This window comes from Polypterus senegalus, chromosome 13 (genome assembly GCF_016835505.1).
Source record: "Polypterus senegalus isolate Bchr_013 chromosome 13, ASM1683550v1, whole genome shotgun sequence".
NCBI lineage: Eukaryota > Metazoa > Chordata > Cladistia > Polypteriformes > Polypteridae > Polypterus > Polypterus senegalus.
The window spans coordinates 152,246,392-152,261,825 of record NC_053166.1 but is presented as its reverse complement, the minus strand read 5'-3'; the positions used below and the strand labels follow the sequence as shown (position 1 = coordinate 152,261,825).

Here is a 15,434-nt window from a genome sequence, read left to right as displayed (position 1 = left end):
GGCCCCGAGTTCCAGCAGGGCCTTATGGACTATGTAGTTTTTATGCACAGCCCTGCTGGATACCTTGGGGGCCACTGGGATTCGCTGTCAGAGGGCCCGTGGATTTATATATGCCCTATAACCCGGAAGTACGTCATTATCCCGGGACAGGAAGAGATGACATGCTTCCGGGATGAAGATATGAACGGTTTACCCTGACCCGGAAGGAGTAAGGACTTGTGGACTGTTGGGCAGGAACACCTCCAGGTCAGCGGGTATAAAGGGACACTGGGAAAGCCCAGACACTGAGCTGAGCTGGGAGGAAGGGTGGCTAAGTGTCTGGGAGAGGAGGATTGATTATCATTGTATTGAGTAGTGTAGAGTGGAAGTGTTAAAAGAAAAATAAAAGAGTCTGGGATCTTTACCTGTTGTTTGGAGTGGTACCTGAGGGTTCAAGAGGTGGGTTGGAACCTCTACTGCCACACGAGGTAAATGAGCAGGTGAGTAATAGTGGTATTGTAGGAAAGCACCAGTAGCACGCCAATACTTTTCTTCCTCACAAGTGCATTAGAAGCTGCAGGTTAAAAGTTTGTGATGCGATGTCAGGAAGATGTTAAGAAAAACAATGCAATGGAGAAATGAATAAACCATTGTTGTTGTTAATACTTGCCCACCAGTTTAAATTTAGGACCACACCCTAACCCACAAGAAATACCAAGTCCTAAAATTTTATCCAGATTTCCTGCAGGTAACCAACGTCTATCTACTTTGATGCAAGACTCTAGGCTATACAGGAACACTACGGATCACCTTAGTCTGGTGTATGAAATGCTCCTTCTGACCCTGGGCTGCGAGTTCAAAACTCTAGTAAGCACTCACTGAGACAGAGTTGGAGGATCATGCACTGGTACACAGCTGAGAAAACACAGGTCACGTGGCGTAATGAGTGTGCGAGGGAGACCGACGGAAAGTGGTGGTCATGTGCCTGGATGGGCAGGTGGATATGAAAAGCGTTGCTTTGGTGGGTCCTTAGGAGATGAGCCACCCCAGGAAACAGACCAGGATTATATTTTAGTACAAATGACCAATGTAACAGTATGTTTGTTGTTTTAGTTTTTTCCTCTTCTCTTTCTTTGACTGTTTTATTTAACAACAACAAACAGACTCTTGTCTTGGCATTTTGCAGCATATGAACAAATGCCCCTCTCTTTAAAAATGTCTGAAGCATAAAAACAACCCGTGCGTAATCTTTAATTTTACTCACCAGCGTCAGTGCCATACTGCAATGTCCCCTTTCTATTCGTGATGCCCAACAGCTGAGCAGGATGAAGCGACGCTGCTTCCAGAGCTGCTTCCACAGTACAGCCTAGTCAAAGAGGAGAACACTGGGTTACAATTAAGAGACCAAGGCTGAAGTTCATTTTCAAAGTTATCCCATGTTATTTTTTTTCTGAACATTTTGAACAATCTTTAAAGTTGCTGAATAAAATGTTTTGTACCAAATTAAACACAAATTACACTGGTCAAAAGGCAAAATGTTTCCTGGACCAAAAGAGCGAAGTTCTTCTAATTTGACCCCCTGAACACAATATGACTTTGAACATTGATTTTTAGCTTGTTTTTGAGATACACAGATCATCATCTGAGAGGGGAGAGGGCTGACTAAGGCAAAAATAAAAGACCACAAATATGAGAACTTCACAAGGATGATCACTTTGTGTTGAAGTTCTCCATAGTGAGGGAATAGTATGTGTAGGACTCCTCTGCACACATTGGTGCAGATTTCCTGGCAAGCAAGAGAGCTGAAAACGACAAAGACGTTGTTGAGAAGCTGCTTTCTTCCTGTTACAAGCTGTGCTGTAGGATGCCTTTGAAAATTCACTTTCTTCACTCCCATTTGGGCTTTCTTCCTGAAAAAAGGATGCAATGAGCTTGGAGAACGTTTCTACTGAGCAATCCAAGCATTGGAATGAAGACAGCAAGGGAAATGGAGCACTGCAATGCTTGCAGACTACTACTGGTCTCTGACAAGAGATACTCCTGAAGCTGGCTACAAAGGGCAAGTGAAGAAGAGGAGAACATCGTAGGCCTTGCCGAGAGCTTTGTTACAGTTATGAAACTGTTCATTTTTGCTCTTGTCTAGTGGAAATGCCATACATTCATACCATACATTTTATGTGTAATGATTCTCTTGATTTGTTATGTCGAGCTATAGCTAAAAATGAAAAAGAAATTTAATAGTTTTGTTTTTACGTTATGTATATATAACTATTAACATCTTATTTGAATATGAATGAGGGATTTTTTTTAATGTTACATGATATGAATAATTAATTAATTAATCAATAATTTCAGAAAGGCAACGAAGAACAACACTTTTTTTAAACTGTGTTATTACTGTGTACATGTCAGTCCTTGTGATTCATGAGTTTACAATTTGTGAATCCGACTATTCACAGGTTTGTCATCAATAATGAAATGGAAATTATTTTGTTACTTTTGTAACCTTTTGCTGAAAAAAGCAGATGACTTGGTGGCTACTTAAATGGACTGCAAATCCCAGTAACCCTGGGAGTCATTGGGCAGCTTCTGTGGTTGCCCAGAGGACTGCTGGGTGACAGATGAGGGCGCTAGTTTTAAAAGTGAGCAGAGCCATAACAAGATGACAGGATCACAGTCAGCGATGCCTTCACTGCACAACTGAAACACAATTGCACACATTGGATTACAATTTTCTCTGCATTTGTGTTCTTGTCCTGTGCACGCTTGTTCATGATATTTTGTCTGGGTTGGAAAACATCTTCATCTGGGGAGTGCTGCCAACTTCAACAAATCTAAACTTATATCAGCATCACGGAAGGACAAACTTTAAATAACTTTCATGGAAGTTGTTCATTGGGGATTTTATTTCATAAGTCCACCACCACCACCACCACCACCATCTGTAAAATGGACTGTGCTGGGGGTGTTTATCATTTTCTGCTTAGTGCTTTGTTGGATTTCTTTTGTATGTAAAATTAATCACTTTTGTTGCTTACTACCATAAATATACACTCAAATTTATTATAATAAGTTAAACTTTGTAAAGCATTACAGTTCACCAAAGAACTGCTGAACTACACACTTTTTTCTGATGACACCACAAATCTTTGTAATGGCAGCCAGCCTCACACACATGATTTGATTGTGTAGAGATCATTCTATCTTGCACTTCTTGCAACCTTTTGCATCTTATTTAGTGCAATAAATTTTGAATATACAATAATTATAGGCCCAAAACATAGTTGTTGATTTTTGCATTTGTGAGAGTCCTGTAGCCCAACCCCTGCCAATCACAAGGGATACCCATAATTATTAATGCTTCTTAGTTGTACAAGAATGCATTGAAATGCACAAAAACACACAACAAAAGACAGAAATCCACCAATAGATGGTGCCGAGCCAGCAAAATATTGAGTAACAAAATCCTCTCTCCTCATCACCATTTATTATGTTTCAGTCAATATAATTATATGCATTGTTCATATTTAGCTCTTAATTTTTATAGGACAACACTCTACACCCTTGCATTTCACCCTCACTTTATATTTCCATCCTAGGTAAGAAAACTTGGATCCACTCAGACAAAGTTGTGTTTTATGTGTTTTCTTTCTTATAGTTTTTACAAGAATTCTTTAATGAATAAGATTATATATTTTTGAATGATTACAATATGCTGTTTGTAGTCAAAAGAGATTTTATTTGGATTCTAAAATTTATACTGTGCTGAAACGGAATTTTTATATGAACTGAGAAAGTCTTGTTGTCTTTATAATTAAACTTATGTGACTTAACATATTAATCACTAATGAAACAGAATCTTTCAAGTGAAAACAGCAGTTCTTACCAGCAGCCTGCAGAAAGTGCCTTACACACATGTCCATAGTAGCAATACTTCCACTGAGAGTTTTAGTTCCTTTGAAAGAAAAACAATAGCACAGTAAATGTAATCATTACTGATATTTTGTAAAAATGGTGAACATCAAACAAATTCTCCCGGGGGGGTATAAACTTATGAACAGATTGGTACATATTCCATAAATAATCCATTAGTGTACTGTAGGCAAACAGCTGGAACAGTGGAAGAGGTGGTCTCTGGTACAAGTACTCAGGGGTCCGTATCAGTGGTCTCGTAACATAGAGGACCAGGAGAAGAAAAGGCAAACTCTTTTTTATTTTTATTTTTATTTTATTGTAATCACACAACATGCCATACAAATAGATCAATTTTAACAAAAATAGGGTCGAAAACAAATCAACCCCCACCCCGAGAAAGAGTGCATGGCCAGCAGAGTAAAACTTACAGCTAGTGTGAAAGAAGTAAACAGTTGAAATAATAAGTGAATAAAGATAAATGGAGAAGAAAAATAAATGGGGAGAGAATCTGCTTCCTGAGTGCTTTAAATGCTTATTCTAAAATGTTATTGATCAGATCCTGCCAGGTTTTGAAAAAGTTCTGCACAGATCCTCCAAGTGAGAATTTGATTTTTTCCAGTTTCAAATAGTAAATAACATCAGTTACCTACTGACTTGGAATAGGAGAGTTAGGATTCTTCCAGTTGACCAAGATAAGTCTACGTGCCAATACTGTAGTGAAAGCAGTTATAGTTTGTTTGTCCTTCTCCACTTTAAGCCCATCTGGGGGGTCCACCAAACACAGCTGTTAGTGGGTTAGGAGGGATTGTGACACCAAAGCTGTCTGAAAGGCATTTATAAATTTTGGTCCAGAATGATGTTAATTTGGTGCAGGCCCAAAACATGCAAACACTTGATTGCAGCGTTCACAGGTTGGATCTTGCACTGGAAACATTTTGGACAATTCTAAACGAGAGAGATGTGCTCGATATATACTTTTAAGTTGAATTCTCTGCATTGCTACCTTCCACTCCTTTTCTGACATGTTGACTGAGAGATCCTTTTCCCACTGTCCTCCTGGATCTTTGAAAGGGAGGGACTGTAAAATGGTTTTATATACAGTATTACAGAAATGCTGTCTGAGTCCTCAAAATTGAGCAATATTTTTCCAGCATAGAGGGAGGTGGGAAGTGAGGAAAATTGGGCAGGTTCTGTTTAACAAATTTTCCCATTTGAAGGTAGTGAAAGAAATGTGTTGCTGGAAAGTTAAATTTGGAATATAAGTGTTCATAGAATGCAAAGTCGTTGTCTAAGTACAGATCTCTAAGTGATTTAATCCCAAATATTTTCCAGATATTAAAAACTGCATATGTTTGCAAGGGTGGAAAAAAAGTGGTTCTCGTGCAGAGGTGCCACAGATAAAAGCTTCTCTACCTTAAAATACTTCCTACATTGGCAGAGCAGACTCTTTAACTTAGCAGACTGCATTCCTTCAATGTGGGAAGTGACATCCTTTACATGTTTTGTGACTTTGTGACACTCAGTGGTGCACTGGGCTGGTAATGTCAATTGAAGAGAAGCCCACCAAATCAACATGCTAATTAAGAAGGCAGTCTCAGTTAAGGAACACAATGGTGGAGGAGTGAATGAAGATAAAACTGATGGCCAACATGAACAATGCTGTACATTCTCTCAATGACACCCCACCATTATGGACTTGCAGCCAATGGATCATTTAGCAAAACCATGTCAAGAAACGGAACTGGGGCTCCTTCATACCTATGGCGGTAGACCTTTATAGTGCCTCACTGGGACTGCTCTCTGATCAGTAGCCAAGTCAGGTGTCTTTTCTTATTTCTTGTAATTCTTGTGTATGATTGAGCAAGGTTGTTGTTTGTTTGTATGTTTGTTCTAATATTTTTTTAGACTTTTATAAAAAACTAAAATTTTCCTTTTGAGACAAATAATTTACTTAATTTACTAACTCACAATTTAAGTATCTATAAAAATAAGTTGACTATTTCAATGTATAGATACTTAGGACAAATTCAGATATTATTTGTTATGTGTTAAAATTGCTCTTAATATATTATATTACTCAGTAGAAATGCTCAATATTTAACTGCAATTTATCTTTGAAATGGGCTGTGCAAACATAAGTTAATTGTGCTTTTCCACACAGAATTAGGTTGCATTTCTTCACACATATAAAAGTACTGAAGACACCACAATACACATTTAAACACTGTGAAGTCAAACCTTTAATCATAACTGTTTCCTTGCATATTACCTGTTGCATCTAAACTCTTTTTAATATTGGTAAATTGAGTATTTTAATAGTACAACATGCTCAAACCTGCTTAATGTAATAGTTCAATAATTGTCCAATTATTATTTTTATTGATTAAGAGAAGGAAAAAAAAAATCACACATTTCAGAATCACTGGACACAATACTAAAGACATACAGTACACAGGTCAGGCCACTCAGGCATTTGGGACTGTCACATAAGACAGGTGGCAATTATAATGACCGATATACACTCACCTAAAGGATTATTAGGAACCCCATACTAATACGGTGTTTGACCCCCTTTCTCCTTCAGAACTGCCTTAATTCTACGTGGCATTGATTCAACAAGGTGCTGAAAGCATTCTTTAGAAATGTTGGCCCATATTGATAGGCTAGCATCTTGCAGTTGATGGAGATTTGTGGGATGCACATCCAGGGCACGAAGCTCCCGTTCCACCACATCCCAAAGATGCTCTATTGGGTTGAGATCTGGTGACTGTGGGGGCCATTTTAGTACAGTGAACTCATTGTCATGTTCAAGAAACCAATTTGAAATGATTCGAGCTTTGTGACATGGTGCATTATCCTGCTGGAAGTAGCCATCAGAGGATGGGTACATGGTGGTCATGAAGGGATGGACATGGTCAGAAACAATGCTCAGGTAGCCCGTGGCATTTAAACGATGCCCAATTGGCACTAAGGGGCCTAAAGTGTGCAAAGAAAACATCCCCCACACCATTACACCACCACCACCAGCCTGCACAGTGGTAACAAGGCATGATGGATCCATGTTCTCATTCTGTTTACGCCAAATTCTGACTCCACCATTTGAATGTCTCAACAGAAATCGAGACTCATCAGACCAGGCAACATTTTTCCTGTCTTCAGCTGTCCAATTTTGGTGAGCTCGTGCAAATTGTAGCCTCTTTTTCCTATTTGTAGTGAAGATGAGTGGTACCCGGTGGGGTCTTCTGCTGTTGTAGCCCATCCGCCTCAAGGTTGTGCGTGTTGTGGCTTCACAAATGCTTTGCTGCATACCTCGGTTGTAACGAGTGGTTATTTCAGTCAAAGTTGTTCTTCTATCAGCTTGAATCAGTCGACCCATTCATTCTCCTCTGACCTCTAGCATCAACAAGGCATTTTCGCCCACAGGACTGCCGCATACTGGATGTTTTTCCCTTTTCACACCATTCTTTGTAAACCCTAGAAATGGTTGTGCGTGAAAATCCCAGTAACTGAGCAGACTGTCTGGCATCAACAACCATGCCACGCACCTTTCTTTCCCATTCTGACATTCAGTTTGGAGTTCAGGAGATTGTCTTGACCAGGACCACACCCCTAAATGCATTGAAGCAACTGCCATGTGATTGGTTGATTAGATAATTGCATTAATGAGAAATTGAACAGGTGTTCCTAATAATCCTTTAGGTGAGTGTAGCTAAAAATATCATAGTTGTAATATGATGCAATATTTGTTAATTTTATTTACTTTTATTAATCCCATGATAATGAAAAAGTCATTGAAGACAAAAGCAAATGGCCATATAAGAGCAGAAAATAAGTAGTCATGTTCATTAAATACTAGTGATGATTTACAAATCTGTGCAGTGATCTCTTTAAGCAACACAACTTATGGCGTCACCCAGTTTCCTAAACACAAATAGACCCATGCCATACAAATCTGCTAAGTAAAGGCTTTACCAACAAAATCAGCAAAGAATCAGTACAAGTTATAAAAGACGCAGCCCTTTGTCCTGTCGGGGTATTACTCAAAACAACTCAGAGCATAGCAGCACTAGAAAAGGCTAGAAGAGCGACTAGGCTGATTCCAGGGCTACAGGGGATGAGTTATGAGGAAAGATTGAAAGAGCTGAGCCTTTACAGTTTAAGTAAAAGAAGATTAAGAGGAGACCTGATTGAAGTGTTTAAAATGATGAAGGGAATTAGTGCAGTGGATCGAGACGGTGACTTTAAAATGAGTTCATCAAGAACACGGGGACACAGTTGGAAATATGTTAAGAGTCAATTTCGCACAAACAGTAAGATGCTTTTCTTTACACAGGGAACCACAGATATTTGGAATAAGTGACCAAGTAGCGTAGAAAACAGTAAGACTTTAGGAACTTTCAAAACTAGACTTTTTTTTTTTGCAAGAATTAAGTGGATAGGACTGGCAAACTTTGTTGGGCTGAATGGCCTGTTCTCGTCTAGATTGTTCTAATGTTCTAACTTTTTCCTACCAGTGGGCCACCTATCCGGATTCTGTTAAAAAAATCATCTTGCTGCATTGACTTCCCATTTCAAACTGTCCTTGAAAGGAGAAGTGCTGTTTGTAAGTCAATACTAGAATAACATGCAGGCTTATGGATTAACCTAAATGTTCAACAATTGAAAGGAAACCATACCTTGTGCAAGTGACTTGAAAACTGTGTGTCTGATCCCTCAATGCCCTTAGGACAGGCAGGGTGCACTGAAAAGCCACAGCTCAAACCTCAGCAACATTTAATTGGCTGACCACAAACTCAGGCCATCTATGGATGTATAGTACTGCATTTTTCTATGGCTAATGGCATTAACCCATCATGTGTGTCATTTAGCAGCACTCTTCCGCCTCCTCCTTCTCATTCAGCTCCTGGGATAGAACGTTTGCTAGTGACATACAGCAAAATTCTCACACTATGAGCCTTTCTTCTTATGTCAGAAAAATCAGCTAATAGTATTCTATTCAAACTTGAGTCATACCCAGGTGTAAAAAACATAAGGATTTATGAAAACACACTGCCGGCCTTACCTGCTACATAGGCATTTAATCCATCAATTTCTATTACTTGTTGGCCCAAGGTATGTCTTCCTGGGGGAAGTCCCATTGCAGTAATAGCATCTGTTACTAAAACCAATCCTGTCAAAAGAACACAGACAAAAGACAAAGTCTACTTTTATTAATGGCCATATTACGGGGCATTTTTCATGCTTATGTAATCATCAGCACACAGAAATTATTAAGTGTCTAGATAAGGCATGAGGTGGGGAGTAAACAGCTGGACTTGAAACCCTGACTACACAAAGGACTTTGGCCCTATTGGTGCCCCATATACAGTGCATCCGGAAAGTATTCACAGCGCATCACTTTCTCCACATTTTGTTATGTCACAGCCTTATTCCAAAATGGATTAAATTCATTTTTTTCCTCAGAATTCTACACACAACACCCCATAATGACAACGTGAAAAATGTTTACTTGAGGTTTTTGCAAATTTATTAAAAATAAAAAAACTGTGAAATCACACGTACATAAGTATTCACAGCCTTTGCTCAATACTTTGTCGATGCACCTTTGGCAGCAATTACAGCCTCAAGTCTTTTTGAATATGATGCCACAAGCTTGGCACACATATCCTTGGCCAGTTTCACCCATTCCTCTTTGCAGCACCTCTCAAGCTCCATCAGGTTGGATGGGAATCGTCGGTGCACAGCCATTTTAAGATCTCTCCAGAGATGTTCAATCAGATTCAAGTCTGGGCCACTCAAGGACATTCACTGAGTTGTCCTGAAGCCACTCCTTTGATACCATGGCTGTGTGCTTAGGGTCGTTGTCCTGCTGAAAGATGAACTGTTAACCCAGTCTGAGGTCAAGAGCGCTCTGGAGCAGGTTTTCATCCAGGATGTCTCTGTACATCACTGCAGTCATCTTTCCCTTTATCCTGTCTAGTCTCCCAGTTCCTGCCGCTGAAGAACATCCCCACAGCATGATGATGCCAACACCATGCTTCACTGTAGGGATGGTACTGGCCTGGTGATGAGTGGTGCCTGATTTCCTCCAAATGTGACGCCTGGCATTCACACCAAAGAGTTCAATCTTTGTCTCATCAGAACAGAGAATTTTGTTTCTCATGGTCTGAGAGTCCTTCAGGTGCCTTTTGACAAACTCCAAGCGGGCTGCCATGTGCCTTTTACTAAGGAGTGGCTTGCGTCTGGCCACTCTACCATACAGGCCTGATTAGTGGATTGCTGCAGAGATGGCTGTCCTTCTGGAAGGTTCTCCTCTCTCCACAGAGGACCTCTGGAACTCTGACAGTGTGACCATCAGGTTCTTGGTCACCTCCCTGACTAAGTCCCTTCTCCCCCGATTGCTCAGATTAGATGGCCGGCCAGCTCTAGGAAGAGTCCTGGTGGTTTCAAACTTCTTCCGCTTCCGAATGATGGAGGCCACTGTGCTCATTGGGACCTTCAAAGCAGCAGACATTTTTCTGAAACCTTCCCCAGATTTGCGCCTCGAGACAATCCTGTCTTGGAGGTCTACAGACAATTCCTTTGACTTCATGCTTGGTTTGTGCTTTGACATGAACTGTCAACTGTGGGACCTTATATAGACAGGTGTGTCTCTTTCCAAATCATGTCACATCAACTGAATTGACCACAGGTGGACTCCAATGAAGCTGCAGAAACATCTCAAGGATGATCAGGGGAAACAGGATGCACCTGAGCTCAATTTGGAGCTTCATAGCAAAGGCTGTGAATACTTATGTACATGTGCTTTCTCAGTTTTTTTTATTTTTAATAAATTTGCAAAAACCTCAAGTAAACTTTTTCACGTTGTCATTATGGGGTGTTGTGTGTAGAATTCTGAGGAAAAAATGAATTTAATCCATTTTGGAATAAGGCTGTAACATAACAAAATGTGGAAAAAGTGATGCGCTGTGAATACTTTCTGGATGCACTGTATTTCAAGGCCATCATGTAAATGAGAACTGCTTCCCATTACTCTTGTTACTTTACTAAATAAAGATTGTGAGAAATGATGAATGTCACCATTCAAAAGCAATTAAACTTAGAGAAGATTACACTTTACCCTTACCCTGTATTGTGTCAGAGTACCACAGACCTATTAAATTCTTCATAGGGGTAGCTTCTGTGTTTTTTCATGGGTTCACGAGAATTTCTTCACACAGTCGAAAGAAGAACTTTCACAATTATTTGCCACCAAACTGGTGCACTGTGATGAATGTGGCTGTGTTCATGGATTGATATTATGTACTGCATGTGCATGTGTTCCAGGGCTGGTTGCTACCTTGCGTTAGATGCTACTGGGTTAGGCTCTGGTCTCTTGTGACCCTCTGTAACAAGTTAAGCCTTGGGTTGCATATTTGGAGGTTAAACTGGAACAAGACAGATTTGCAGTCTTACAGGAAATGTCAGTGCACAAATGAGAAAATGATATTAGAACACAAAGCAAGAATAGATAGTGACAAAATTAAGCATTTGATCTGGGTCACAAGGGAAAAAAAGATATGTAGAGAACACCAAAAATAAAATAGCACAACACAACAAAAGACTACACTGCAAATGCTGTTAATGCACATTTTTCGTTATATGTTGCAATGCAGAAAATAAGAAATCCAGAGTATCTTTGTCTGGGCTGAGAACAGCAGATAACAATCCACTAGCAGTACACCACAGTGTATGACCTTGGGTATTTGTATTTGCTTAAACAGAAAACATGCAGTTCGTATGACATTATTAGTAGAAGCATAACCTAACATATTTACCAGCTTGATTAATCCAATTTATGGTCACTAGAGGCCTACCCCAACAACACCAGGCCCTCACACAGTACACTCGGACATATTTGGCTAGTTTAGAATCACTAATTAACCCAAGATGTACTGCATGTCTTTGTTATGTGGAATGTACACCATACTAGCTGGGGAAAGACATACACAAACATGAGGAAAATGTGCAAAAGGCACACAGACAATGACTGGGCCAGCACTGGAGGCAAGAGGTGTACAGGCCATTAGACAAAGCAGAACATCGTCATCTTTCTCCTTTTATGTGTGTCAGCGAAAATCTCACTGTGGGCTCAAAAGAAATCAGGACAAAGCATCACCTCCATCCTTGGAGACAAAAGAAGCCAAATAGGAAGAAGCACTGTAGTGTTTATACCTTTAGATTTATGTTGCTTGCAGCTTTTTAGCTACGGTAAAGCCAACACATTTATTAGCATATGCATTTCTTCTTGTTTGTGTTATTTGAATTGTAAATAATAATCTCTGTGACAGGTCAATCTTTAGCTTTTAGTTTCTCCTTCTAATTTAAAAGAAATGCTAAACTCAGAACAGCAGGTTCTCTTAACTAACAGAATCTGCCAGCACAGTAACGTGACAGCTTCAGTGCGCCATCCTCAAAGCATGCAGGCATTTTGGAATGTACAATCTAGAGATACGGGTAAGCATTCAACAAGCTAAAGGACTGAAAATGTTAAAAAAGACACTGAAAGCCACTGCCAAATGGATAATGCTCTTAAAGGAAGTGAATTAAGAAGGGGAAATATAATGTTTGTGCCCCAGAAGAAAGGAAAGAAAAAACAAGCTAACCTGTATCTATATATGCATGTGTCCATTTTCTATTATACTTATGTTGTTATTTATTGCAGCAAGCAGGTGTGATCATTTTTGAAAAAATAGTCTATCACTACATCTGAGCTGCAAATAAACAAAGTGAAGGGTGACTTGTATCCACCTTTGCCAGTTTGTTGAAATCTCTCTTTCTTTACAGTTCTGATTTTCCACTTGAATGTGAGACAGAGATATTCCACACTAAAATTCAATTGACCTACCATATATACTTGTGTATACGTTGGGTCTGGAAACCCAAAAAACTGATTATAAAATCAGACCCCGACTTATATGTCTGTTTAAAAATGCTTCTTGCCTCCTCCAATCTCTGTTTCTTTTTCCGGTTTCTTTGTGGTGGTGGCCTGCGCCACCTCCACCTACTCAAAGCTTCATGATGCTCCAACAATGATGGATGGATTAAAAGGCAGAACTCTACGTGACCATCATCTTCATCAAGCCTTTCCGTGAGAACCCTAAATCCAAAGAGGACTGTTTCATTTATGTGAGGTAGAATGCCCAGAGGGGACTGCGCGGTCTCATGGTCTGGAATCCCTACAGATTTTATTTTTTCTCCAGCCGTCTGGAGTTTTTTTGTTTTTCTGTCCCCCCTGGCCATTGAACCTTACTCTTATTCGATGTTAATTAATGTTGATTTATTTTGTTTTCTTATTGTGTCTTTTATTTTTCTATTCTTTATTATGTAAACCACTTTGAGATACTGTTTGTATGAAAAAGTGCTATATAAATAAATGTTGTTCCTTGCACCAGTTTCTCAGACACATCGAATTTTGTAGCAGCAGCGCAGTTACCAATTTCTTTCGCCACTTCAACGACTTTTAAATTTAAAACCAGCTTCATAATTTCTTCTGATCGAACGCTCCATCGTAGATAAGGGATGCTCTTATAAAGGTGTATGAGGGTGTGAGATACAAAAAACACAAATCAGTGCAAATGTTGCTTCAGAATAGTTCAGGTATCACCGTGTGGTCACGTAGGCACAATACATAGAAAAAAAAAGGAGGTGTGCTCCATGGTTGCTTTCTCAGGTGGGCGTTAGCATATTACAATCTCTGACATTATAAAATACCGGAAATTATATGGTAAAATCAAGCCCCGACTTATCTGTGGGAGAACTTAAACACAAGTATATTATGGAGGAATATTTCGGACAAAATTAAATAAAAAAATAAATGCACAAATAAATAAAAGTACTGTGAAATGTGAGCATAAATAAATAAATGTGTCATGAAATGAGAGCCTAAATAAATAAATGTGTCACGAAATATTTTTTGTTGCTTATTTGTTTATTTAATTTTGTCCGTAACATTCCTCCAAACCATCATGAAATACGACTTGAAATAAAACTGTCACTTTCACTCGTCAAGGTTGAGAGGGCGGGCTCTAACACACCCTCTAGTTACTGATTGGTGAATCGATAGCACAAGAATTAATTAGAAAAATGCTTACTACTGCCGATGAAATGGATTCTGACGAAGATATTACATATTTCAGGGAGAGAACTGAAGATTTATCGGAAGAAATTGCAATGTTTGCTGCCCTTTAGACTCCGATATAGATGAAACTATTTTTGAAAATATCGAAGAACTGGTGGAAGGGACTTGATGACACAGTTCCCTGCTCTGGACGTCCATCCTTTGACATTCCAGCTGAGTCAATAGAACACCTTCTGTTATGCGGTTTAAAAGTACGACAGATTGCAGATCTATATGGTGTATCGGAGAAGACGATCACAAGGCGAATGAGCCAGTTTGATATACGGCTGTATTAATTTAGGTACTTTGACATGGAATGCCCAAAGCAGCACCAACTAATATTTTGAACTGAGTATTTGACCCTTGTTTTACGAGTATAAAGTCAGGTGCATATTCGCAGCTACTTTTTCAAACAACTTTACAACTCTGATCAGTGGCAAACATTGTAACAACATTGCAATTTCTTCCGATAAATCTTCAATTCTCTCTATGAAATACGTAATATCTTCGGCAGAATCCATTTAATCGGCAGTAGTAAGCATTTTTCTAATTAACTCTTGTGCTATCGATTCACCAATCAGTAACTAGAGGGTGTGTTAGAGCCCGCCCTCTCAACCTTGACGAGTGAAAGTGACAGTTTTATTTCAAGTCGTATTTAATGATGGTTTGGAGGAATGTTACGGACAAAATTAAATAAATAAATAAATAAGCAACAAAAATCATAAACACATTTATTTATTTAGGCTCACATTGACACATTTATTTACCTAGGCTCTCATTTCATGACACATTTATTTACCTATGCTCACATTTCATAGTACTTTTATTTATTTGCGCATTTATTTATTTAATTTTGTCCGAAATATTCCTCTATTGCATATACGGTAACTAAGCTATTAAAGGGGTTTAAAAAAAAAAAAGCTATTAATCTTACCTTTGGCATGTGCTCTATGTGCAATTCGCAGTGCTGCTGGGTTGGTGTGAATGCCATCAGCAATCATCCCATAAAACACTGTGCGACCACAAGGTATTTTGTCACTGGTCAGAAGACCCACAATTCCAGGATCACGGTGGTGGAACTGAATATAAGAAGAAGAAAAAAAACTCCAACTCAGAAAAAGAAAGTTATCTTCATACAAGCTGTCACACAAGACCAAGTACAAATCTTTCAAAATGACAGGATCCTTAAGTATAACTTAAAAAATTTAGCTTGTTTCTCACTGCAAAACCAAACTAAGTAAACTGAAAAATGCATAAACTATATTATATATCCATTCATCCAGCCATTTCTAAACACTATACCATTGGCAGGTTCACAGGGAAGCTGAAGCCTATTCCAACAAGCACAGGGTGGAACAGTCCCCAGACAGAGCATCAGTTA

General features: G+C 39.1%; 1 protein-coding gene across 1 annotated transcript in view; it reads right to left on the bottom strand.

Annotated features, from left to right (window-relative positions):
- amdhd2 (amidohydrolase domain containing 2) overlaps window positions 1-15,434 on the bottom strand; it is a 37,414-nt gene that overhangs the window by 3,589 nt on the left and 18,391 nt on the right. The window contains exons 8-11 of the mRNA XM_039775842.1: window positions 14,988-15,132; window positions 8,957-9,064; window positions 3,866-3,934; window positions 1,244-1,345 (exon numbers count right to left, since the gene is read on the bottom strand). Coding sequence (XP_039631776.1) covers window positions 1,244-1,345; window positions 3,866-3,934; window positions 8,957-9,064; window positions 14,988-15,132 — 424 coding nt within the window. The remainder of the gene's footprint in view (window positions 1-1,243; window positions 1,346-3,865; window positions 3,935-8,956; window positions 9,065-14,987; window positions 15,133-15,434) is intronic.